Consider the following 26668-nt stretch of genomic DNA (forward strand, 5'->3'; position numbering starts at 1 on the left):
TTATCTAAAAATTGGAAAAATAACGAGAACAAAAATTTCATTGCTGATGAACCACAAAAAAACCAAACCGAAAAAGATAAAACCTTTAAGTATATAAGAAAGTCTTTGAAAAACAACAAAACAGTCATTCGCATTCAATGAAAAATAGTATTTTGCCATTTCGGTATTTTTGAGCTTTAATTGTGATTTTTAATAAATTAAGTGAAAAAATGGAAAAAGATGTCGTGTATTTTACTTTAATAATTTATTCATATCGAAACCCCGAAAGAGCTTTTATAGAAAATGGGAATCATATGAATTTTGAAAGAACCATTGTGTAGGAGGACTAATAGAATAGATTGAAAATCCAATTCCAAACAAAAATGACAAACTTTATGTTTGTCATTTAGAATTACTTTAATGTAATGTTTCATCCAGCTTAGGAAAACCATAGAAGACAAAAAATAAGCAAACACTTTTTATGGCGGGCCTTGCAACACCTACTGTAGGGTTACAATGATGGGTAAACTGTCGAGTCAAAAGTGAGGTTTACCAACCTATGGAGTTTTACACTGTCATTCAACAAGGGCGCCTTCTATGTAACTCGATATTACTTTTGACAAAAATGAACACCGTTGAAATTCGGTTCATTTTTCAAGGAAATAAAGAACGGTACGAGCAAATTAAACGCAGAAGAATAAGAGATAATTCCAAAATAATGGAATTGAGTGAGAAAAGGTTTGTACATATACATATAAACGGTAGAATATTTGATCGCATTCTTACTGAAAAATATACACTTTTGTTTTAGTTTTGTTAAGAGCTACCGTCTGTCTAAAGACGGATTTATGTTCTTACCCAACCAAGACAAAATGCTATTCCGATTATCATTAAATTATCAGCAGCATTGAATTTTTTGGCAACAGGAGGCTACCTAAACCAAATCTGTATTGACAAGAACGCTGGAATTGCACAGCAAACCATGTCAAAAATGCTTGTCGAAGTTTTGACCTCAATCGAAAGAGTCATGTGTCTGCAGATGATGAATTTTGAAATGAATTAGGAAAGGGAAACGAAAGTCCTAACGCTATTTTTGGCAAAAATTATGAGTTCCCAGAGCAATTGGGTGGTAGATGGAACTCATATTCAACAGTTTACTTACACTTTAACAAAAAAAAACTTCGCTGGCTAACACATGTGAATTAAAGAGATTATTTTCGATTTTGCCTTGTTTTTTAATTCTACTTTCGAGTTACGTGGTTCCTCGTTTATTCGAAAGTTCACAAGAATATAGTTGGCACTACTAGAACTATTCGATTCTTGTTGATTCGAAAGTAGTCAAATAGATACATAGTTCCAATTTTTCGATTTCGAGCAATTTCATTGCAGAATAGAGTTACATAGTAAGGCCCCAGCATTGGCCGAAAAGTATCAATGAGATCCGTTCTCGTGGCATATTGTTAGCCATAAACACGGTTTTTCGCTTAGCCTTACAAGAAAAATTCCAGCGGTGTCAAATTGCATGATCTTCTTTAAGGGGGTATTCTGGTCTAGAGACATAAATTTTAGGTAATTTTTGAAGTGCTGTAGAAAAAAGCAAGCAACAATTTTATCATCAATTTTTGTATACATTATTTATTAACATTAGAAGCATACAAAAAAATAAAAAAGTTAAAAAAAATCAAAATTCCGTTAGTTATGAACTGATGGAGTGGTGCGTCTCAAAAATTTGGTGCCTGACCCTACCCACGATTTTAACTCTCCTAGAAATCTGAAATCAAAAACTAAAAAAGATTATTAATCTACAATAATATCGCAATGTCTGGAACTACGGAAAAGTTATTATTAAATAATTAAACTATGAGAATATGAAAAAAAATCGATATTTTTTATTTCTAGACCAGAATACCCTCTTAATATAAGCTGCCAGGAAATGCCTCATATTCGCTCGAGTTGTGTGGCATGTGGAACCGACATATTCTCCAAGTCATATTCTTCAAAACAAATCGATTTTCATATGATCATAACGCTCAAACAGTCGTTCCATCGTCGTTTTCGAAGAATTAAGGTTCCATCACAACTCCGGACCAAACTTCACACCGAAATATGACTTTTTATGGATGTAATGGCTTCTCTTCAATTACTTGAGGATTCTCAGAAACCCCAATACGACAATTTTGTTTATTAGCATACCCACCGAATGCGAAATGTGCTTCGACACTGACGAAAATAATAAATAAATCCAAGTGCAAAATACGCCATAACTTGACGTTAGACGGTCCTTATTTCTTAGAACGACGACATATTCAAGCCTTCAACAACACTTCAGTCTCTTCAACCAATCCAGTCTCTTCAAATTTCTTCACATTTTTGGCAATTGCTTGCGTAGTGGGATGACTAATGTAAACCGTAATTTCCTCTTAAAGCACGATATGTGGCTGTGGCAAAATCACTATTTTTGTAGTAGGTTTTAATAATTTGTATGCGTTGTAGAATAGTTAAGCGATAGATTTTCGTAAATGTCAAACTTTCAACTGACATATGTTGAGTATCAGCCCTTTACTTTTGAAACTACAAAATGAATTACCCGTTATATGAATTTTTAGGTGTAAGCGTTCAAAAACGAGAACAAAATTAAATGAAAACGCCCTTCAATACAAATAATCTTCTTCTTGATACCTGCCGTTTGAAAATGTTACTCTTACGCCACGGAGTACGTTTACATATATCAACCCTATTTTGTCTTATTTTGGAGAAATTAGAAATACAAATATTATTATTATTATTAAGTAATTATTGGACTTTGGAAAAGTTCTCAATTTTAGCAAAATCAAAGTTTTTCCATATAAATAAAATTAATTCAAACATTCGCATTAATTCAATAAACAGAATGTCGTTCAAGTGACTGCCTCGGCAGTAGTGAATTTTCCAAGACCTTCTTAATGGTTTTGGGCTGTAGCTTGGGCTAAAGTTGGTATAGTATTCGTCCTTTTACGGCTCTTAACAAGAAAAAGTCGAAGACAATTGATAACACTATTTGGTAAAATGTAACTCAAAAGATCGATATTGGAATATGCTGTGTGGCATGTGCGTCCAAATCCATGACGGTGCACGTTCGTTTGGAATTCATGAATATTGGAATGACTGGGATAAACAGTGTGTTAACTCATCTCACATTCGCGTAGTACTGCTAAAGAACGAATCTCTGTACTTGACAGTACGACCGAAGTTGAGCTAGAGGACATACTGATGAGTATCCTTGCTAATGCGAGTAATTCGGCTGAATTGCTGACTGACTATTTTTTTTTAACATAATCCTTGGAAATAACGGTAAAAAACTGTGAACAAAAAACCTTTTGATGGTGTACAAGAGACGCAAACATCTTGCGAAATTTTGAAGCAACACCGCGTATGTGATTGGTCCACAAAAGGTGGTTGGTGATACTCAAACCAAGAAAATCAAGGCAAAAAGATCTCACATATTTTAAAAGTGAATGCCGTGAAGTGTGTGCTGTGGCTCCATCTTATTGGAACCAGACTTCTTTGTGGTTAGTAAACTGCTTTAAGTTTGGTTGGAGGAAAGTCTCAATCATGTGACATTGCGATCCGCATTAACTGTAACTTTTTGCGCATTTTTGTCGAAAAATTACGGAAATACGAATATATTCCTCTACGACAAAAGTGCGGTGCTCACCGTGCCACGCCTTTACTAAAAACGGCACGCAGACCTCTATCTATCTATACCCGGAATACCATTCTATCTATAAATAGCTTTAAATATAAACTTCTAAAAATACGGGAGGTTTTTTGCCGGACCCTGTATATTGTTGTTAAGGCAAATTTTGTCGTTCCAGTTCCAGTTAGAACTCCCAAAAAGAAGGATGCAAGTCTAAAAATTAATATAAAACCTAAGATTTACCCATCCAATACTACTTGTATTGAATGATCCGGAAGGTAATTACTAATCCAATCGTGGAAGGATTCATGAAAACCAAATGCGAGCATGTTCAATAAGAGAGCTTGAAGCAAAACAGCATTTGTAAGATTTGCTCAACTGTTCGGTGAGATGATCCATGAGATTAGCAGTTGACCTTTTACTGCCTAAGCCGTACTTTCGGTCATAAAGAGGCTTTCGATCTTCGAGATATTTCTTGAGCTGATAAATTAATCAGCGTTTTTATGACCTTGGAAAAAGGTCATTGTCGAATATTGGAGGGTGAGAAGGATTCACCTTTTTTGAAAAAGGGGCTTGACAATTGCTGTTTTCCATCTACTTGAAACGAAACCTCAGTAGTGATACCGGCAGACGGCCCATGAGCCATGCTTGTAATCTTTAGTTTTAAGTTTGTAAATTTTTGTAATGAAAAAAAAATAAAGATGATAATAATAATAATAATAATAATAATAATAATAATAATAATAATAATAATAATAATAATAATAATAATAATAATAATAATAATAATAATAATAATAATAATAATAATAATAATAATAATAATAATAGTGGGACCGATGAAAAAGATCAAGCAGTGATTATCCGGCATTGAAGAACACTTCTGCAAAACTTAATCTGTTTGCGAACAAAGCTTGGTTCGATAGAATCACTTGGCCGCGAATGGTCTAAATAGAGTGTCATGATAACGAGCGTAGAAACCGAGGAAAAAGAAGTCATGTTTTTTTTTTTAAGAATGGCTAAAAAATTTCTGCTTGGCTTTGCTCTTGGGACATTGCATTTTTTTTTGGCCGGATTGTTGGTCATTCAAAATGTTAATCCATCAAATATGGGCGTTTCAGACCTTATTCGCTTGCTTGAACTTGATCCCAGCTGGGTTGGCTGTATAACAACGGAATCTTACTTCTCCACCTTCAACAACATCTTTACAGCTCGTTTCAAGTCTGATGCTTTAAACCCTATTCGGAATATAAGTTCTAATTCACATGAAATTCAAACTTCTAATAATATCAGCGCTGTCGTCAACTTCACTATCGAGGAAGTAACTGAGATTCTCTGAATATTTCCAGCATGCAAACATGAAGTAAGTCAGGTCTTAATTAAACTAATGCAGTAGGTACTATGTCTTTGAATATGGTATCAAAACTTCAGGAAATCGTAATAAACTTATCGACTTTTTATAAAATAGATAGGGGCAGATCCTTTCCTTTATATTTTTAGTATTTCTATTCTTTTAAAAGATATAAATTGAAGTAGAATTTAAAACAGCAGGTACCTGTAGCCTAAAGGATCAAAATATCTTTACCATTAAAAAAATATATAAATTCAAATAGAAATTCCGACGACGGAACCATTTTACTTTCTAATTTTCTCATCCAATTTTTGTTTGATCCTTTTTTAACACTTTTTCTCATCTCATTACTCTTATCTTACTCTTATAATTAGACCGTAATTAGTTTTGGGTTTTTCTTTTCCTCCCTTTTAAAAAGTTTAACAATAGGTATACTTAAAATAAGAAAATGTTTAAAAGTTACCCTTGTTTGGTGGATGAGGGTTGTCATTTGGTACTTTTATAGTTTTTCATTTGCCAATTTTCTTTAAAAAAAGTAAAAATAAGTGAAAAGTAATTCGGCTTGTCCCTTTTTCTATATCATTATTACATGAGAAGTAAATAAGTTTTCATTTTGCATTGAAGAAATGTATAAATATGCATTTAAAGAGAATTGGTTTAAGAATGAATTGGAAGCAGGGTGCGCCCACCATCTGGTAACTTCTTTTTAAATCAACAATTATTTTGACGCTGACAGCTGTTTTTCCATCAAAATCTTGGTAATAAGTCAGTATCATACCTCTTTGAAATAGAATCTTTATTTTGGGCTTGAACACCGCAGGGAAATTTGGCCAAAATGAAGCACGCATCGTACAAAAACATAACTTAGAGTAATAAGTCTGTAGTACAAGTTGACAATACTAATTGCTTAACACATCGAGGATTTTGATACTCAATTTACGAACATCTCAACATCCCCCAATTATCTCAGGAGAGTCTTTTCTGATGAGGTGCAATTTCATCTCGACGGCTACGTTAACAAAATTGCAATATCTGTGGTTTGATAAACCCGAATGTTATTGTAGAAGAGGTAAGCCAGTTTGGTTTTAACACCAATGGCAAATCTAAAGGGATTCGAAAGTCGTAGCTGTGCTTTTTGAACTTCAATTAGGCTACACTAAATTTTGTTGCTTCATCTGTGAATGGAAGAGTCGTAAGCGAAAACAGCATTAAAGAAAAGAAGTTGTGGACTCATAGTCAGTCACTTAAACCTTGGCAAAAAAATGTAAAATATGACCCTTAAGTACACCCACAAAAGGTGTTACTTCTGCCCTAGCATATAAAGCTAGAACTAATGAAAGATTTCGTTAAAGCAATGAACAGGGAGAGAAGTCTAAGAAGGTTTATTTGTCGGCCGTCAGATAAAAGATTTATTAAAATATATCAAATTTGACTCGGTTCTAGATGGTAAGAAAAAATGAGATGAGTTTTGCCTCGTCGAAGAACTGTTCTGAACTTATCGACAATATGCTGTGATTATACCAAAAATTTGGTTGCAATATTTCTTTATAAAATCATTTTTGACGTTTCCACTTTGAAAATGAACTGTTGAAAATGAACTACGAGAATGTATTCATGAATGAATTTTCAAAAGATTACAATCAGCTGATTGCTAAAACATAAAAAGATTAAATGAATGCAATCGTTTTGAATTCCTATTTTAATAATACTTTTTGAGTATCATTTTTGAAAGTGCATTGTCCAATCGATTTTAAGATATAAAGCTACCTATTTAAAGCTACATGGATGTAAATTTGAATATGCATCAAATTGAATAAATAATTCCATTTCCTGTTCATCCGATTGGCCTTCAGTGTCGTCATGAAACCCTTTTTATTTTGTTTGGCTCTATAACATAAAAGCCAGTCTTGTTGTAAATGTAATAAAGCCTCTTTTTGAGTGGTCAGTGTTTGTGGCTTGACCGCCTGACTATCATTTTAAATATTATTATTTATTTTTTTATTTTGTGAGGCAGTTGTGAGTCAATTGAAATGTTAAACAAGTTCATGGCTTGGATTGTATTTAATGTGAGAGTTTGAAAATTATCTACCACATAATATGAAACCCAAAAGGAAATTAACCCTGGAGTGTATGCAGTGCTCTGTGTGCATTATTAATGCGCAATATTTGTATGCCATAAATATTAAACATTTAAATTAAGTCTTTTTTTTTAATAGACTTTTATTTTATGTCATAATAAACTTACAGTTGTGATCATAAAGTTAAGCCACAGAACGTGCTTCTGTGTAAATTTATACAAAAATAAAAGTTTAACTGCATGTCACAGAAAAACTCCAAAACTTTATTTGATCGTAGATTTGTCTCAAGTTAAAGTTTAGAATGCTCCTAGTATTATGAAACAATACAACTTATTATGAGGGTCAAAAAATCCCTAGGCTTAGAAAGAGCACAAAGCAGAGCCTTAATGCTGATTGATTGCAACTTAAAATTATGGGAACAAACCGTAAGAAGGGTATATTCTAGATCTTAGTCAGAGAAGTTAAAACAGAATATTAATGGACGAAATCGATCGCATGTTTTTGAAATTTTATCGTTTGGAGTAACGAACCTACGTTAGCAAAACAGTATAATTGTAAATACACTAAAAAATGCTCAGAACGTAAGTAAAAATTCTAGTGGAACCGTTTGTCAATATGAATAAGCTACCTGAAACGGTCTTCATGACTTCTTCAGGAATTTTAGAACCTACGGAATTATCGAACAATAATGATCGAGTAGAAAACACTCTTGGACTTGTATCTTACTTCTGTACCGAGAAGTAAACTGCGAGTGTTCTATCTCCTTATATCTGACTAATGTGCTGCTGATTTCTTTAACTGTCCAGTTAAAGAAAAAGCTCCCAAGAAAACCGTTTCGCAATCGCAATACAAGAAAATCAACTGGGACGTCCTTAACAATCATTTCAGGATTTCCTCGATAGTGACGTTGACTATAGTGTTAATATGACCACATGTTTGATTCTCTAGGAATAAATAAAATAAATTGGGTAGCACGACAGTCCGTTGAGAACCAAGGCCTAGTGACTTACAACTCTCAACCATTCCTGTGTGCGAGTAATGTTGTCAGGAATGGAGGGGACCTACAGTTTATATGCCGACTCCGAACGCCTAATTTTGAGAAAGCACTTTTTCATGACAATAGTTACTCTTGGAGAATTTGTCAATTCCTCGCAAGAGGCAGTACCCCTGAAAAGACTTTAGATGGCATAGGCAGGGATCGAACCCAAGACCTCTAGCTTGACAGTCCACCGCACTAACCATCATACCACGGGCACCACTGATTCTCTAGGAAACAAGAACTTTTATTCCAAATATGTTTAAAAGTATCATCCTAAAAGAAAACCAATGGTTTGGTTTCAGCTGCAAAGAGATTCTTAGGGTTAGAGAAGTATATTTCCCTTGCTATAAAACCATAACGCAACTATGAATGGATAAAAATCAGGACAAAAAATACTGCGATGTCCCAAAGGTAGTAAATATTTGTCCGTATTTGTAAAAAAAGTGAGGAATTCTTCCTCTTCCTCGGTTCCTAACAATAACACTTCACTTGTAAGCTCTAAGGAAAAATCTAACTTCTTCAGTAGACAGTTTGCTAAGAATTCAACGCTGCCTGATAGTTTTATGACTCCGCCTGTACTTTAGAGCTTATTTTATGGGTCCAATCTACTGAAGAGATGTTCTTCAATGCTGGCGAAATAACGAAACCAATTCTTCAAATCTCGTTTCAAATGCATTGAAAACAGCATTTGTCTAGCTTATCCCCTCTAAATCATCGATTGGACGCACCTACGAGACTTCTTTCGAAAACCATGAAAACACTGATTAACTATGAGCTAAAGAAATACTTCGAAGACCGAAGGCTTCTCAATGACCAGCAGTCAGTACGGCTTTTGTAGCAATAGATATACCGAAAAGTCGAACAAATGTTTAGAGAAAGTAAGATTATTGTACTCGATATTTCAAAACCATTTGTTCGAGTTAAGCATAAGGTTTTTTTCTATCGAAAAAGCCTGCCTTCGGTTTTCACGAATCCCTCCTTCGTTGAATTAGAAATTAGTAGTAAGTAGTAGTTTTATAGTACCCGTGGCGGTACATTGGACTGTCATGCCGGAGGTCTTGGGTTCCATCCGTGCCTCTGCCATATAAAGTTTTTTTCACGGATACTGCCCGTTGGGAGATACAGAGAACAAGAATAATTCCTGTCATGAAAAGTGCTTTCTCAAATTAGCCATTCGGTTCGGGTAAAACCTATAGGTCTCCTCCATTCCTGACAACATTACTCGCACACAGGAATGGTTGAGAGTTGTAAGTTACTATGCCCTAGTAATCAACGGACTGTTGCGCAACCTAATTTATTTATTTTAGTAAGTAGTATTTAATAGATTAAAGCCTGAGAAACGAAATATCAATTTTGGTGTTCTTCAGAATTCTGTTTTGTCTCCGACACTTTTTCTTGTTTTTATTATTGATCTCATGTCTTCAACTTATATGTCAGCTTTTCATTTTCGTTTTTAGATTCACAACTTTTCTCTTTTGACTCAAGGCTTCTAGACACTATTTAAAGTAGAACATTCAAATTGATATTATCGTTGAATCATTTATGTTGCTTTAACATCGTGGTAAAGTTTTTGTCTCACCCTTTTTTTACTGCCTGACTGATGTCAATATTCTTCGCTATTTATATCTGTTCAAGATTCACAACCTGTAGACTGAAGACTAATTATTAGCGTGAAAGGAAACCAGTTGATATTAAAGTTGTAGGGCGTTTTAGTAGAGGTGATAACAGAAACGTTTGTCCGTAGGCATGTAGTGGCCGCTTTTCTAAAAGAAAGTGCATCAAAACTACAAATTTTAAGAAAATTTAAATAGGAAGGGAAACGACTTCAAATGCATTGCATCTTGACGGTTTTGACACGCTTATCTCAAATATGCAGACGGATTAGCAAGAATTAATGCTAATCCGTGGGGGTTTATATCCTTTGTCTTGGGAAGGCCTTGTAAGTTTATGGTTACGGAATGATCAAACCTGAATTGGTGACAGTGAAATTTGTTATTTTCAGTCGAAGATTGCTAAAGTAAATGGACCACGCTCCGAAATTTTTGTCGGTCTTATTTTCGCACCGAAAATAGTGTGCCGAGAGGTTCTGGAGCTACAACCCCGGTAAGATGGATTCACTTTGAATCCCTTAAATTTTGAATACCTTACGTGAGGATTCTAGATGAGTAAGACACCGGAATATCTGTGAAAATAGTGTAGATAATATTTTTTTTTAATTTTAGTGATTGTGGTAATTATAAAAACAACCGAATCTATCGATCGCGGAATTTATTGACGTGGGAACTAAGACGCATATTCCCAAGAAAAGAACCCAAAGCAGGCATAGTTAAGAGCCTCAGAGTACTAAAAGAAATTACAAATTAGGAGGTTAGGAGTCCGATGGAGCTGTTCATGGAGAACGTCGCACTCCAGGTTTCGGAATTTAGTCGGCAAAGAATAATAAGGACAATAAAAAGGGCAGAGCATTTCTCTGGTGCTCAAACATGAGTTTGAATTTCCTTTTTTTTCCTGAATTTATGTGATGTTTTCTGTACCGAAGTAATATTTTGTCTTTGTAGCTGTAAGTTAAGTGAAATCAAAATTGCTATAAGCTTAAGTGTCGTATGAAGAATCGGTTTTTTTGGGAAGGATATTTTATTTATTAAATAAAATTTTAAATAAAAAACTTAATTAATTTGCTTTAAATTTTTCTCCCACTGGTAATCAAGGTTTCCCACCGTCAGTAGCCCGTCAGAAAATGCGTTTCTAACCATAGATTCTGATTCAACATTTCTTGCCTCCTGATCCACAATTTCATAAAAACAATAAAAATTCATCTTGATAAAGGGAAGGATTCAAGTGTTCTTTTGCATTCTGCAAAGAATTGTGTAGCACGCAGTAGCAAAGAATAAAGGGTTTTAACAGATTCATTTGAACTTCAAGAGATTTTATCAGAGTTTTACAAATGTGGACTAAAATCCAAATGTGCTTTCCACAATACGCCTTGCCTTCGAGAGTCTAAACAATAAACAAATTGATGATTCGATATAATACATTATATCGTGCCTATCTTTTTCGTACCTGTAGTTAAAAAACCCTTTTCTTGGAGGTCAAATGAAAACTGGGAGTCATCAAATTATATCGAAGGCCAAATGCTTCGTCTCCAACAAGAACGAAGGGTAGACAATTTTCTGTGCTTGTCAATTTTTGGTCAGCATGAATCAATAATGACTTTGGGTTGCTTAGCTAAACTTTGACAAAGTTTGATGAAGTAAAGACACTCAAGTCTGCGTTAGATCCGTGGGCTCCAATCCTAACCATAATAAATTTGTAATCAGCATCAACAACTGCCATCAGAACTGTTGAGAAGCATTTTTTATAATTGAAATTGAAACTGCTGGACTTTCTTGGGGCAAACATTTTCATATGCTTTCCATCAACCAAGACAGTTGGGAAAATTCCTGTTTGACAAAAAATAAAAAGAAACTTTTATCCAAAAACTTGGGCTTTCGGGGACTGGCCTAGTCTGTAAAATTGTAAAATGCATGTCGATTGCCTGGATTGTCTGCATTACACACCATCTGACTAATGTTTTTCCCATAAAAAATCGGAAAGATAGGTCCACGAAACTAACTCCCGTTGTCACGAGAAATCTGAAAAAATCAACGTCATGAAAAATCTCAATTATGTTAATATTGAATTTTGTACCTTAAAGTCAAACAAAGTTTCTACTTGACACTTATGGTATCATTTCGAAATAAAATAAATCTAGGCTAGATGTCACTACGAATTTTTAAAAATATACTCAGGAACTGCTGACGGCTCATTCAAAAGTACTCAAAAAACTTAATCAGGAACAACTCGAGTCTCTCAATCAGTGAAAAATATTCGCCATATATCTTCCGAGCATGAAAAAGCGGGTGTATCTACTTGAAAGCGCCGTATTTTTTTAAGAAGCTCTTTTATTCTACTCAAACCAGTGGCAATCAATAAATTTTGTTTATTTTTTGCACGACCCATGATAGGATTAAAATAATTTCGAAAAGCACAAACGATACAAACAAATGGATAACAAAACAAACTCTTCAAATAGAAACTTCAAAGTGACATTTAATTTAATGACGTAAATTTACTGATTGTTATAAACTCTAATCACTAAAAAATTTTAGATTCCTCCTGTTTCTAATTATGCTGATAGATTTTATTGATAGCTATAACTGGCCCCTAACAACCAACACATGCATTTCCATGTAGTAGCAAACATTAAATTACTTGAATAACAAGGTTCAAATTTAATTTTCTAATAAGCTTTTAATTTTTAACCAACAAAAATAACTTTAATTTCAGCGGTTCAATTACATGACCCCAACTGTATATTTTGTAGAGACAAATAAGTACTTATGCAAATGATGGCACGTGAGAGATAACTTCCAAAAGAGGTTTTTATTTTTAAGTTAATTGAAAACGGATTGTTAGACGACAGGGTTGTAGCTATAAGGTATACAATTTCGTAATAAAAGGATTTCAAACCTAGATCCGATTATGTCAAACAGACACACACAACACACGTTCAGTATAAAGTTTATTTCCGTTTGAAAAAATATCAAAGTTAAATTGCTAAAGTGTCACATTTTTCCATTTCCAAGTTAAGAAATAAAAGAAATAGAAAGACATCTAAAGGATATTAAGAGAGAAGACCATCATCAGTGTTGGTGAATAGTTTGCGTTGCTTACACAAGGGACATCATTAAAGTCCTTTTTCTTGAAGAAACATTCAGTTGAGAGATTAAAATCCAACAAAAAAAGTAAAAGAAAACAAACAGAGCGGGGAAAACGAACAGAACGAAAGTGAAACAGTGTCAGTTTTTCTTTTGTACAATAAATTGACAGGTAGGATGATATGTGCTGCAGGATATAAAAATAAATGCTAGTTTCTTTGGTTGGTGATGGTGGAGAGTATTTGCATTTAAATTGGCCGTTGCCGTTCCTGTTGCAGTTGCAGAAAAGAAAAGTACTACTGTTTTGGTAGATATATTTTCATCTTGGTTTATTTATTTGGCCTGTTTGTTTTGCTTTCGACTCGTTCTACTGATCTGGTTTCCTTTCTTTTATTTCAATGATATTATTTACTCGAAAATGGGGCAAAAGGAATGAAATAAGCATTTATCCTTGAGTATAAGCGCCTTGCAGATAAATATTTATTTGTATAATTATATATACTTACCTATTTTTGTTAAGATTGTAAGCTTTTGTTTGAGGTTTTGTGTTTTTGTATATTTATTTAAATTTATATTTAAAATAAGCAGGTGGGAAGGAAAATCATAAACATATACCAATTATATGATAGAAAAAAACTAAAAAAATTAGCCCCCCGGTGATTCTATTTGCTGGTGTGTTTCTTCATAACGCTAAAGCCTTAAACGCTGTATCAAAAGTCAAAATCTATCAAAAGTGTCATGTCGTGTAATAGACAACAAAAACATAATTTCAATGCGTTGACAAGCACATTGACATACATGTTGGCAAACATTTTTGATATAACATGTTGACAATTTTTTGTGACCGTGTAATATCTGAGTCAATGCTTTTTGAACACGTAACTTGTTTTTGGGACTGTCGGTGATAGTATTGACAATGTCCAAACATTGAAAGGCAGAATTTAATACCAAGTCTAGGCATATTTTAAACCTTATTTAAGCTATGTATCTGTTACTTCTTTAGGATTTCATTTGCGTAGTGTATCTGATAAGGCAACTGACTTGTTAAGTTGTAGTTCTGCCTTTGTCGAGATAGGCATCTAAGTCTACCAATACTATCGTACTAGATGAAGCCGTATTCATTTTTACTGGCATAAACAAAACTGGTTTATGGATACCCACTGGGATCACAAGTTTGTAAATGTTTACGGTGTACTTATGAGACTTTCCATGATTATACTGGCGGAACTGTGATCTCTTACGCCAGGGAATCATGGACTCATACACAACAAGAAGTTTGGGCATTCATATTATTTGATAATATTTGGCAGTGCAAAATCGAATCGTCACCTCCTAGTGATTTCCACTCGATAGCCGAAAGGCGAACTAACGACAAACGTTGGATAAACAACAAAAGACAAGATATCGCTGTGAAGAACCAGCTCCAATGATCTCAGTCATGCGGAGGCTTCACAAGCGGGCCATGAAAGGAAAATTTAAAATGTGATGAAAACACGAGTAATAGTCTCGGATGAACGGACTGATAATGTTGACACCCCCCCGCACAAAAGAAAAACAACAACAATTTACGTATATCTACATAGAATGTGCGTACACTCAACCGGCAATGCAAAGCAGAACAGCTTGCCGATGCCCTCGCGAAACTCAAAGCTGATGGGATGTGAAAGCCCTCCAGAAATGCGATGGAATAGGATAGGCAGTAAGCAGATTGAAGGCTGTGATTTTTACTATGGGAAGTGTCTACTCGATGGGAGGAAGCGCTTATTTGGATGTAATTCTGTTCTTAGAGAGAATCTATAGGGCAAAGAGTTTTAAGATTTTGGGAAGTAAGCGTAAGCGTGACGACAATCCGCATTAAGGCCAAATTTCATCACCTGAGCCTTATCAGCGTGCATGCCCCGGCGGAAGAGAAGGATGACAATACCAAAGAATAACTTTACGAGCTTCTCGCTAAAACTTATGAGCAATGTCTTAAAAGCGACGTTAAAATTCTCCTGGGATATTTAAACGCCGAAATTGGTAAAGAAGGCATCTTTGGTAGGTCAATCGGAAGACCTAGCCTACACGACATCACATCTGAAAACGGATTCAGGTTTATATACTTCCTAGCCGAGAAAAACATGGTGCTAAGTAGCACCAGATTCTCTCACCCAGATATCCACAAATGAACTTGGTTGTCCCCCGATGATCGAACAAGCAACCAAATCGATCATGTTGCTACTGTCGGAAGACACTCCTCTGGCATACTTGGCGTTGGTACGTACATATTAGCCAACATAGACTATGACCACTACCTATGTAGTTGGTGCTGAACTGCGGGTACTAATATCCATGGAAGATCTTAAGCAAACAACAACCACGAGGAGAAGATTCAACGTTGAAAGACTGCAGCAGGAGGATACGCCAATGCCTTTGCCGACCGAATATCCCTAGAGCTTGCGAGAAACCCTACAACTGACGAGATGTATCCGGAGACCCACTGGCAGCTTTGCAAAAAATCTGTCAGGAATGCTACAGAAGATGTGCTAGGTTTCTCACAGCCGCCACAAGGAACTCCTGGTTTGACTCCGAATATGATCAGGCAAACAACGCCTTTTAAACATAGCATACAAGATCATGTCGAGCGTATTAAGTGAACGCCTGAAGCCTGACGAACTAATTGACCCTTACCAGTTACCAGTGTGGCCTTAGGCCTGGAAAATCTACCATCGACTAACTTTTTACTCTACGCCAATTCCTGGAAAAGACCCAAGAACACAACATCGAAACACACCACCCTTTTAACCGATTTTAAAGCAACTTATGACAGTTTAGACAGGAAAAAACTATACCGTGCCATGTTGAGTTTTGGTATCTCTACCAAACTGATACGAATTATTAGGATGACGCTGAAAAAAGCTCGTTGCTGCGGCAAAATTGTAAGAGGCTCAACCGAAACTTTTGAAACCACCAGAGGACTTTGACAAGGCGTACGCTGTCATGTAGCTGCTTCAATATTGTGCTTGAAAGAGTGGTGCGCAACACCAACATTATGGGAACGAGCAGTGAGGGGAGCCTTCTCTAATATCGAGTCTAAGGCGTAGAAAATTGGTCTTCATATTAACGACGACAAAACGAAGTATTTACTATCTCAAGTAGAGTCGATTCACACCGTAGACTTGGTCAAAACGTAACAATTGACAAGTATAACTTCGATATGGTAAATAAACGTAGAATTACCCTTGCTAATCGCTGTTTCATTGGTCTAAGCAAGCAATTGAGGAATAAGGCCCTATCGCGAAGTACCAAAGAGAAACTGTACAAAACTTTAAACAACCCATTCTTGCTGTATGATGCAAAAGCATGGTACCTCTCCCAGGCAATTGAAGGTTCTCTTGGTATCTTCAAAAGGAAGGTTTTTCGTACGATCTATGGTCCGGTTTGTGTCGACAGGCAAAGTAACATCTGGCGGATCATGACGTTCAACGCTTAAGATGGCTAGAGCATGTTGAGCGAATGAACATCGAAACTCCACCCCATAAGGTATTCAACCCCTAGCCTGAGGGAACAAGAAGCAGAGGTAGGTCTCATCCCCGTTGGAGTGATAAAGTTGAGGCCGACGCACGTAAAGTTGGTATTCGAAACTGGAGGCAGCAAGCTAGAGATCGAGTAAGCTGGCAAAAGTTATTATTTGAGGCCCAGGAGCACAATGCGCAGTAGAGCCTACTAAAGTAAAGTAAGTATTTTGTTGTTGAGAACAGTTGAATTATCAGATGAATCAGAATCAGTTAAAAGCCTTAACATGGCTTTACATTAGGGACAAACTAGTTCTTGAAAAAAGAATCTTTGCTCCAATATTCATTAATGGATGAGTATTTGGTAATGTCCCCCATGTATATATAACGAGCACGAGAAATCGTCCGTATTAACGTATTTATCTATCGCTTGTTTTTAAGTTTATTATGACTCCTTTTTGACCAAAATATTTGCAAAAGGTTCAAATTTGTAATTTTTTAAGTATTTGTCTCCTAGTATCAGCTCCAATCTATGAGTTAGCAGACTGAATATTAAAGTGATAACGGAGTACCTGAAATTGCGTCAGAAAAATACGCGAAAAAAAGTGAGAAAATTTTTAACATAGCAATTTTTAAAATAGGTGAAAATTTTGGTTTCATATATTTTATTTTATATGTATGTATGCTATGACGTGGTACCAAACTAGTATATTTTTGGTAACAAATTTAACTAACGGTTTTTTGTATTAAAAAAAACTAAAAAAAAAAACATTTGTCACCTCGAATATTGTACGAAGAAAAAATGAATTTATCTCCAAAACAATTTTGTGCAACGAAGAATAACGTTTTCAAAATCTGGTAAAATTTTGAGAAAAATCGAATTGACAGTTTTTTTTACAAACAATAAAAACCTACAAAAAAACTATACTAAAACTTGGTAAAAATTTACTTTCGACTCAAATAGCTTTTCAAAAATTAAAAATATTGTCTATAAAACATTTTTTAATTCACAGAAAATATTGTTTTCGATATTCAATAGTTTTTTTTATGCAAATTCAACAGTCCGTTTTTTAATAAAAATTAAATCTATAAAAAATAGTACGCAAATTTGGTTAAAATTGATGTTCGGTTCTTGATATCTCTCAAATGAATTTCACTCATCCAGTTTGTAAAAATATAAGAAATTCTACTTAAGGGGGTATTCTGGTCTAAAAATAAAAAAAAAACAATTATTTTTTTTTCTTTTCATATTTTTATTGTTTAACTGTTTAAGAATATGTCTACAAGAGGATTTTCCCAAACTCAAATTATTTTCGGAGAAATAAGTATTTTGCTGAGCAGCCATCCAAATCGGTTGGGCTGCAACTAATAGAACAAAAGACATAATGGGGTACTTTAAACGCGTTTTTCTCAGAACTGTCTTTTTGAATCTGATACCCACGATTTCTCAGGTTCTGCCGAACCGATTTACTTGAAATTTTAAGAGAGTCTTCTTTAGGGACTTGTCTACGTCTGGAACTACGAAAATCCCCAAATTTTTATTTTTACTATTTTTAACAAATCGAAGAAGGTTCAAAAAAATGGTAAATTTTTTGAATTTTTCTTTAGACAGCCTCCATTTTGTAAAAAAAAATGGTTGTAACTTTTCCGTAGTTCCAGACTTGCGACATTATTGTAGAATAATAATCTTTTTTAGTTTTTGATTTCAGATTTCTAAGAGAGTTAAAATCGTGGGTATGGTCACGCACCAAACTTTTGAGACGCACCACTCCATCAGCTGATAACTAACGGAATTTTTATTTTTTTTTACTTTTTTATTTTTTTTGTATGCTTCTAATGTAAATAAATAATGCATACAAAAATTTATATTAAAATTGTTGCTTGCTTTTTTCTACAGCACTTCAAAAATTACCTAAAATTCATGTCTCTAGACCAGAATACCCCCTTAAATTAGTAAAAATTTGTTTTCGACAAAAAATCTATTTAACAAAATTTTTTCCTTACATGAAAAATATTGTTTGTAATAATATAATTTTTAAGAATAATTCAACTAAAACTTTTTAACCCAACACGAAAACCTACAAACTTTTAAGCAAGACAAATCGACAGACGGGATCCTTTTTTTTAACCAATCAACCGTATACACGGACTGTTTTATCTTTAGAGAAAATTGGCAAGTGTCACCAAAAAATTGGACTTTTGACAGTTGGGTCAATATTGGAAGACCTTCGTTTATAATAAGCATAGCTCTTAAATTTATCGCGAACTTGATATCCCTGGAAATGTTTCTCAAGTTCGAAAAATTAGTGTTCTGAAAGATATTCGCAACTTCCCACAAAATAATTATCCCTTAATTTACATCTTATTGACCTGATTTCTTTTTTTTTAACTCCTCCTCCTGGGCATATAATAAAAATCATATTCTAATTATTTTAAATCTTAAAATTGTCTCCAGTTTCGCACACCAAGTCTTCCTCTACTGCACCGTCTCTCGGGATTAAATTCTAGTACCTACCGGGCTGAAGCGTTTATGTCAATTCGCTCTACATGACCCAGCTATCTAAGTCATTGGACATTAATTTTTTTTACCAGATAAGTGTTGCTGTATAACCCTTCGTCGTTGTATTTTCTCGTCCATTCTCCAACTATGAAGGTGGGACCAAAAATTACCCGAAGAAAGAATGCATGAGTTCTCGAAAATTGCATTCAATTGATTGCTGTTATAAGAGTGGGATGGAAAATGATTGCAATCTTTTTGCTACAAGTGAAAGGGAATTGCATAATTTGAAGTCTCGATTCTCAAAGTGAAGTCAACGCATGCAAACTAATTACACTGGTCAACACTGGTTTTGTCACACGAACTTTGATAGCGAATATTGTTTTGTCAATCTAGTCTTTTTATTAAATCACAATTGTCAAGTGTCAATTAGGCTCAGTTTTGTTGGGATACGGGGTACGGTTTTGGTTTTTCTGTCACTCATCAAGACAAATCCTGGGATCTTTATGTCTGTTGCATAACGTGTGTGAAAAATTCAACCTACTGGAAGAAAGGCGCACAACATACATATGCCGTTTGCAATACCCATGATATTGACTGAACAGCGAGATCACGTTTCGGATTGCTATTTTTGTCTCACGGTATAAAAACAAGAAAAAAAATACTTTTATTTACCCTAACTTATCTTCGACTATAAGACCAGTCTCTAATTGTAAAAAATTGCCAGAACTATAACTAGTTGCAACTACGTCTGTTGAGAATGAACATTCACACCCGTCCACTTCATGTAAATGTGTTGACGAGGACGATGACTTTCAGTTTAAACGAATCGCAAACGTGCCATATTTCATAACTCAAGGAGACTTAAATGATTAGTTCGGAATCTAAATTTGTCCAAAAAACAATCAGAACTATTAGGATCTCGTTTAAAAACGAAGCGATTTAGAAAAATCTGCATAGAAGGATTTTAAAAATGTTGGTGCAAATTTGTTGGTTAACCACAAGAGTGACAGCTACAGGGAGTTGGTTAGCGAGTTGTTATTGACATATAAAACTTTGGGTTGCAACATGTCACTTAAGATCCACTTTTTAGACTCCCGCCTATATTTTTTTCCTGACAATTTAGTGCCTATCAGCGACGAGCACGGTGAGAGCTTCCATCAACACATTTGAATATGGAAAAGCGGTACTAGGGCAAATGGAACCCAAATATGTTAGCGGATTACTGCTGGGCAATTAAAAGGAACTAACCAGAAGCGAAACATGGAAGAAAATCTAAAATTTATTAAAAAATACAGTTTTGATTAACAAGATCTGTGTTATTTCGCAATATTTTAAATTACTCAATAAAATAAAATCTTTGGCCAACACATTTTTTTTAACTATTTAGTTAAACCCAAACACCAACTAAAAGAAAAAATATCAAAAAAGTCCGTGTGGCAAAAAAAAGTTAAAATTTTGTTGATCAGTGTTATTGAAGTCATTAATGAGGCATTATTTTAAAACCCTAATTCGAAATCGATCTCTGAATACAATTTTGTTTCTTAAATGTTGGTAGATTTTTCCTTGGGAAACTAGAAATATTTCTTGGAAATTAATTTTTTTGTGGGAAATAAGATTAGGACATCTTTACAATTTTCAATAAAAAAGAGAAATAAAATCGAAAAACAAGATACATTTTTTTTTGCAATAAAGTAAAATAAATATTTGCTTTTAAATAGTACCTTTTTGAGTCGGTTTGCTTACCCAATATCTCAATTTCATCCAAAAAGAAACAAAACAATATTTTTATTTTATTTTTTACATATTATTTAAATTTATTGATCTCATTAAGTCTTTAAATTACTATGTGTTGTTTTTGTTTTATTTTTCTTATTATAATTTCTTTCGTATTTTTATTTACAAGAAAACGTATCCACTATAATATTCGATATAAAAAAGGCCATTTATCATTTTATCATCTTCATCTTTTATCCATCATGTTTTACACATACCTACTCCTAAATTACATAATAATATTATGTTAATTATAGATACTATCCTATATTTAATATACTATATATATATATGATTTTTGTCTTAATGTTTAAACCTTAATTTTATTTATTTTATTTTTTTATTTTATATTGAAATGAAATTAAAGTTTATCAAAAATAAAATATATCAAAACATGTTTCAGTTCATTTTTAACAATTTATTTGTTTTCTTTTTTTAATAATAATAAATTTTAAGAAAAAGTAATTTTCAAATGAGAATATTAAAAAAAACACATAGAAAACTATACATAATTATACACTAGGTGAAAATGCAAAAGATTCTATTAAATAGGAAATATATTTTTATTTTAAATATTCTAACACTTAAATTGAGATTTCTTTTTATTTATTTTAAATATCTATTCACTTGTATAAATATATATTTAATTTTTTTAAATTTTATTTGTTTATATTTCAAAAAGAAAATAAAACTTAAATAATAAAATTAAATCAAAAATTAGGAAATATATTTTATATATAAAAAATAATATTATTTTGAGCGTCAGTTCTTAAAATTAATGATTCTTGTTTTTATTAATTTGCGACATATTCATGTGTTAAAATCTTTTAGCTGCACGCGAGACGCGACGACACGTCAAGACGTCATCTTTTGGAAAATGTGCAGCGATGTTTTCGTTTTCATCAAACTTCTTGGAGCTCAAACTCGTCCGCATCTGCCATGTTTGTTTGGGTTTAAGAAGGAGTTTTTAATTTTAAAAGACGATAACTTGATTTAGTTTTTTAAATTGTTTTTATATAGTTTTTTAAGTTGTTTCATTTTGTAAATAATGCACATCAAGGATAAAGATAGTTTGTGTCCATAATTATGTTTTCTTTTTTGGGGGGGTGTTCTTTAGTCTCTCTCTTTTTGTTTAAAAATACATTTTTGTTCACAACTGCTCTAGATGGTAATGGGTTCCGAAGTCTAGTCTGTCCTATACATCACTCTGCTTGGCATTTGTGTTGATAATGAAGGCTCCGTTGATGTGTCCATTATGACCGTTGGGAAGTTTTCCATTGAGATAATAGGGTTGGACCCCATTGCCATTGGGGATTGCCCCGTTGGTTCCATTAAGCTTCGCTACGAGGGGGTTCTTTCCGGCTTGTTCGGCAGGTGGAGTTGTTAGGGGAGGCGTTACTGGGGAGGGTTTGATGAGTTCCAGTTTATCATCTGTAGAACTTTTGAGAGCGGTTTTGACGAGTCCAGATATGTTGTTCGATGGATGGGGCATGGCATAGCGAAGCTTGTCCCAGAACCATGGATCACCCCATTTCACGTATGTGTTCATCTTCAGATAGGCCTTCAATTCAGGGTCCAAATCGTCAATGTTGCCAATGTCTCCATAGAGTATCACAATCACCCTTGCTCGGCCCTCGTTCAAGGCAGCTGTGTGTGCAGCTCTGAATTCCATTCTGCCCCACACTGATTCGATGAAGTTTGGCGACAGCACTACGATGGTTCTTCGTGATTCATCTACCGAACGCACAATCTGAGTGGGAATGAACTCGCCCACAACCCAGTCCCGAAGATGCAGACATAACTTGAATGGGGTTGGGCCATTCTCGAGTTCCGGCACCAGATAGTCCGCCACCAGGTCTTCGTCTTGATGGGAGTATGAGAGGAAGGCATCGTATTTCTTGTCCTTGTCGAGTTCCTCCTCCGTGACGAACCACAAACACATGTTATGGGCATACAGCCAGACCTTAATCTCGACTTGGTATTTATAGTACAATGCCGCCAAAACTCCCAGGGTAAGTCCAATCAGCGCAATGAGCATGCTCATCGCTATCACAAGGTTCTCCTCGAACGGACAGATTGTACTGATGGATAATGCCTGGAACTTCTCGCCACTCGAACACAGCATTAGCTTGAGATCGGGGATCTTCTTGAAGTTCCATTGCACGAACTCCAGCAGACCCTTAGATTCACATTCACACAGCCATGGATTTTGACTCAGCGATAAGGATTGGATTGTTTTGCTTTTGTTGAAATACTCCAGGACACTCGAGTTGAGGGCGATAAATTTGTTATAAGACAAATCCAAGGTCCTGAGATTCTTGGGGAGATTTTGTACATCAATCTGAGAGATATTGTTATGAGCTGCATAGAGATGGACTACGTTAGCATATCCGGGTGCCGTAAGATTGGGAAGACTCGAGAGATTATTGTTTTCCACATAGAGGATAGTTCCGTTAGAATTGGGAGTATTTAATGTTGGAAGAATGGGAATCTTAGTGAATCTAGCATTGGAGCAGTTCAAAATGAGAACCCTATCGAATGGTCGAACCATACACTCACATCCCTCGGGACAACGTTCCCGTTCATATTCCAACGGACAGAGAAGTTCCATCGGTGATAGATCTTGCACCAAACGACCTTTCAAATTCTCTGGACCACTACATTCAAGATTTTTAGCCGATATTTTGAGGGCATCTCTCATCTCTTTTCCCAAATACCCATTCAGATATTGAACAAAGAATAGCGGTTCACAATCACAGTAGAAAGGATTATAACTTACGGCAGCTTGAATTTTTTGCTCCAAGGGATCAAGGTCTATGAAATCGACTCCGGAGAAGTTTATCCTCGAGATGTTGTTGTGCGTCAAATTGACGAAGATCTGTCTGCTCAAGTATAGAAGATCATTTTCAGTGATCATGTTAATGTGATTATAACTAAGATCCAGGTATTCAAGCTTCAGATTGGTAAGTCTCCAGTCGTTGAAAATGTGACGGATAGAGTTGTTTCTCAAATTGAGTGTTCGCAGCTCAAGTAAAGACTGGAATGGAGAAGAGATATCGAATTGATCGCCAATTAATGTATTAAAGGATTCATGAAGACGGATCTGGTTGTTCTCCATATTGATGTAGGACAGTTTTTGGGTGCGGGAAAAGGCCTTCGAGCTAACAGTCAGTAGATTGTTGTTGTCCATGAACAGAATTTCCAAATTCTCCAAGGAGCTAAACGTTTCACTGCAAAACAAAAAGGACAAACAAAATCAATTAATGGCTGTGAATTATTTGAAGACCGAACGAGTTTTGAAACTTACCCAGAAACATTGGTGAGTTGATTGTGCGAGAGGCGAAGAACAATCAGATTTCTAGTGTTGTGGAAGATGTCCTCGGGCAGGGAAGTCAACTTATTCCTCGAAAGATCCAAGTCGATCAGCTCAATTTGGTCGGCAAAGAGAATGTACGGCAGTTCGGTCAGATTGTTGTCAGTAATTGTTATATTTCTAATCGCTGTAGAATTGGCGAATGTCTTGGGGGGAATGGTCTCCAGGTCGCAGCTGATACGAACTTCCCGCAGATTTGGTAAATTAGAAAGCAATCCCGATGGGAGTTTCTTCAGGGGCACACGGTTATTACCCAAACGGAACATAGAGAGATTCTTGTTTTCGGCGAAAAGGCCTTCCGGTAGAGATTGGAAGTAGTTTCCATTGAGATTGATATTGGTGAGATTCTTAAGATGGGTGAACACATCCGGACGGAAGGTGACAATATTATTTGCACTCAAATCGAGATCAGTTATTGACGATACCCCTTCGAAGGCTTCCTTGCTGAGATTCGTCAGATTGTTACTCCAGAGATTTAGATGAATGAGTTTTTTTTGATGGCGGAATATGCCTGGTGGGAGATCTTGCAGATTATTGTGTCCCAATTCCAGGATGTTTAGGTTTTCCAAACCAGCAAATATAAGCTGTGGCAGTTCGACCTTATTTGAATGAAGATCCAGCCATGTGAGATTCTTTATATCGGCGAAAACATCTTCTGGCAGAGTTGAGAGACCGTTCGAGCTGAGTCTCAACCGACGGAGATCGTTGAGTCCCTTGAAGTGAACACGAGACAGTGTCCCACCGAGTTCGCCACTTTCGAACAGCAGGCCCGTTACCTGCGTGATGCCCAGTCTTGCAATAATACTCTGGAAGGGTTGCATCGGCGGCAGTGGACATTGTCGCATTTGTAAAGTCGGATTACTTCCGATATACATCTTCGGCAGGAGGCTGTATTCGGAAGAATCGATGTGATAGCAGTCGATTTGAACGTGGTGGTTCTGCTGAATGCGAATCATTATTTTGGGATCGATTCCTTGACCAGGACAGGCGATCTCGAATTCGTTCAGCATCGGCGAGCAATAACATTGTGAGGTTCTGGACATATCTTGACAGTCTTCTCGCATTTTCATTGTGAAAGCTAAGCGCGACGATGAGCTAAACGCCGTCATTTGGACAATGGACAGGAAGATCATTGAAATTGCCAGCAGGACGCTGCTGATGCAGCGATTTTGCGTCATTTTTATTCCGATGGATTGATTAAATTCTGTTTTCTATGAACGTTTAAGATCTGAAAAGAGAAGAAAAGAAGACTATCAAAAGGGGAAGATGTGGAAATACATAGATTTGTTTTTATTAAGAAGACTTTTATCATCAGCATAAATATCCAATTAGTTTGTTTAGAAGTCAAACCATTCAATAAAAAGAAAAAACTCAAGAAGAATCGATTAAAAAAGGACTTCGGAGGAATTATAAAAAACCTTCCGAAAGAATAGGCCTTTTGAAATTGAGCGACCTACATAACTTAACCCCTCCATTCACAATCGCAAAAAACTGGGCTATATCAATTAACTAAATGGAGCATACCAATTCTATTTCCATTAATTTTAGTTCAGTTGGAAAAGGACAAAGGACGAAGGACTAAAAAAATACCTCCAACTATTTTAGATCAAATTTTATTTATAACAATTTAACCTGGTAAACCAAAATGATACCTGTATTGTAAAGTGTAGGCCATGAAAACGCGGGTAGGATGTCTGTACACATATTGTTATTATTGTTTTATCGACGAATGACGACGATGTAGCAAGGATGGAGGACGACGCGATCCTTTTGTTTGTTACTCGTATATGGCTTTGATTCTGTGGTTGGATGGACATGGTTAAACATTGCATTGCAACAATTTGCCATTTTTGGTTCGTTTGTGGGGTTTGGACGAGGCCACAGGACAACACGATACCAATGCCAGGATACAATGGACAAATGTCCTTTCCATATACAATAAGTTGACCACAAACCGTTGATTACTTAATCCACCACCCTCTTTTCCACCCACGTTACTTTATATAATATGTCTACTATAAAATATATTTTTTTAAAAAAGGTCCTGATGTTGAGTTGGGAGTTATGTAATATACACATACATACATAAAGTTCAACATATGGCGGTAATGGAGTTAAATTGGCAATAATTGAAATTGAATTTTATTTGTTTAGTGAAATGTGTCGAAGTATAGTTAATCGATATAATATTATAGAGGAAGTTTTGATACAGTAATAATAATAATTGTGTTAAAAAACTAAATAAAATAGGAAGAAGAATTTTTTGAATGGAAATTTGATATTTTTGTTGGTGTTGGTAATGAAAAGTAAATGAATGTAATTTAAATAATTGCTGTTGATTGGAGTGTGTAACAAAATAGTTGGGTATTTTGTTTTTAGATTTTTTCTAATCGAAAATAAACCAATTTATAAAAAGAGTAATTTCACAGGAAAGTCAACAAAATGCTTTCGAAAAGGCATAATATTTAAGTTTTGAGTTAATGAAATGGGATTTAAAGGGACGTGTTGTTTTTATTTTGGAGAAGGGTGAGTAATTAATGAAAACTTTAAATAAAATGAAATTCAATTAACATACGATAGTTAAAATTATTACATAAAATAAATATGTGCGAAGGTATAAATGTAACAATAGTTTCGGAATAAGTACAAATTTTTGATAAAATTAAGCAAGAGCCATTTTCTTCTAATTTGCACAATGAAACCAGCAC

At 35.0% G+C, this 26668-nt stretch overlaps 1 protein-coding gene and 1 long non-coding RNA gene across 2 annotated transcripts in view; both read right to left on the reverse strand.

Moving 5' to 3' along the window:
• Nucleotides 1-11505: 11505 nt before the first annotated feature.
• LOC129954246 (uncharacterized) lies at nt 11506-12188 on the reverse strand. Its single transcript, XR_008782671.1, has 3 exons — nt 12080-12188; nt 11811-11870; nt 11506-11755 (listed from the first exon to the last, which is right to left on the reverse strand). It is a non-coding gene; the product is annotated as an uncharacterized LOC129954246 (long non-coding RNA).
• An 8475-nt stretch (nt 12189-20663) lies between these two features.
• The window catches only part of LOC129942122 (protein toll), a 331316-nt gene continuing 325311 nt past the window's right edge, over nt 20664-26668 (reverse strand). The window contains exons 4-5 of the mRNA XM_056050933.1: nt 23895-25188; nt 20664-23817 (exon numbers count right to left, since the gene is read on the reverse strand). Of these exons, the coding sequence (XP_055906908.1) occupies nt 21783-23817; nt 23895-25138 (3279 nt within the window). The 5' untranslated portion in view covers nt 25139-25188 and the 3' untranslated portion in view covers nt 20664-21782. The remainder of the gene's footprint in view (nt 23818-23894; nt 25189-26668) is intronic.

This window comes from Eupeodes corollae, chromosome 1, assembly GCF_945859685.1.
Source record: "Eupeodes corollae chromosome 1, idEupCoro1.1, whole genome shotgun sequence".
Taxonomy (NCBI): Eukaryota; Metazoa; Arthropoda; class Insecta; order Diptera; family Syrphidae; genus Eupeodes; species Eupeodes corollae.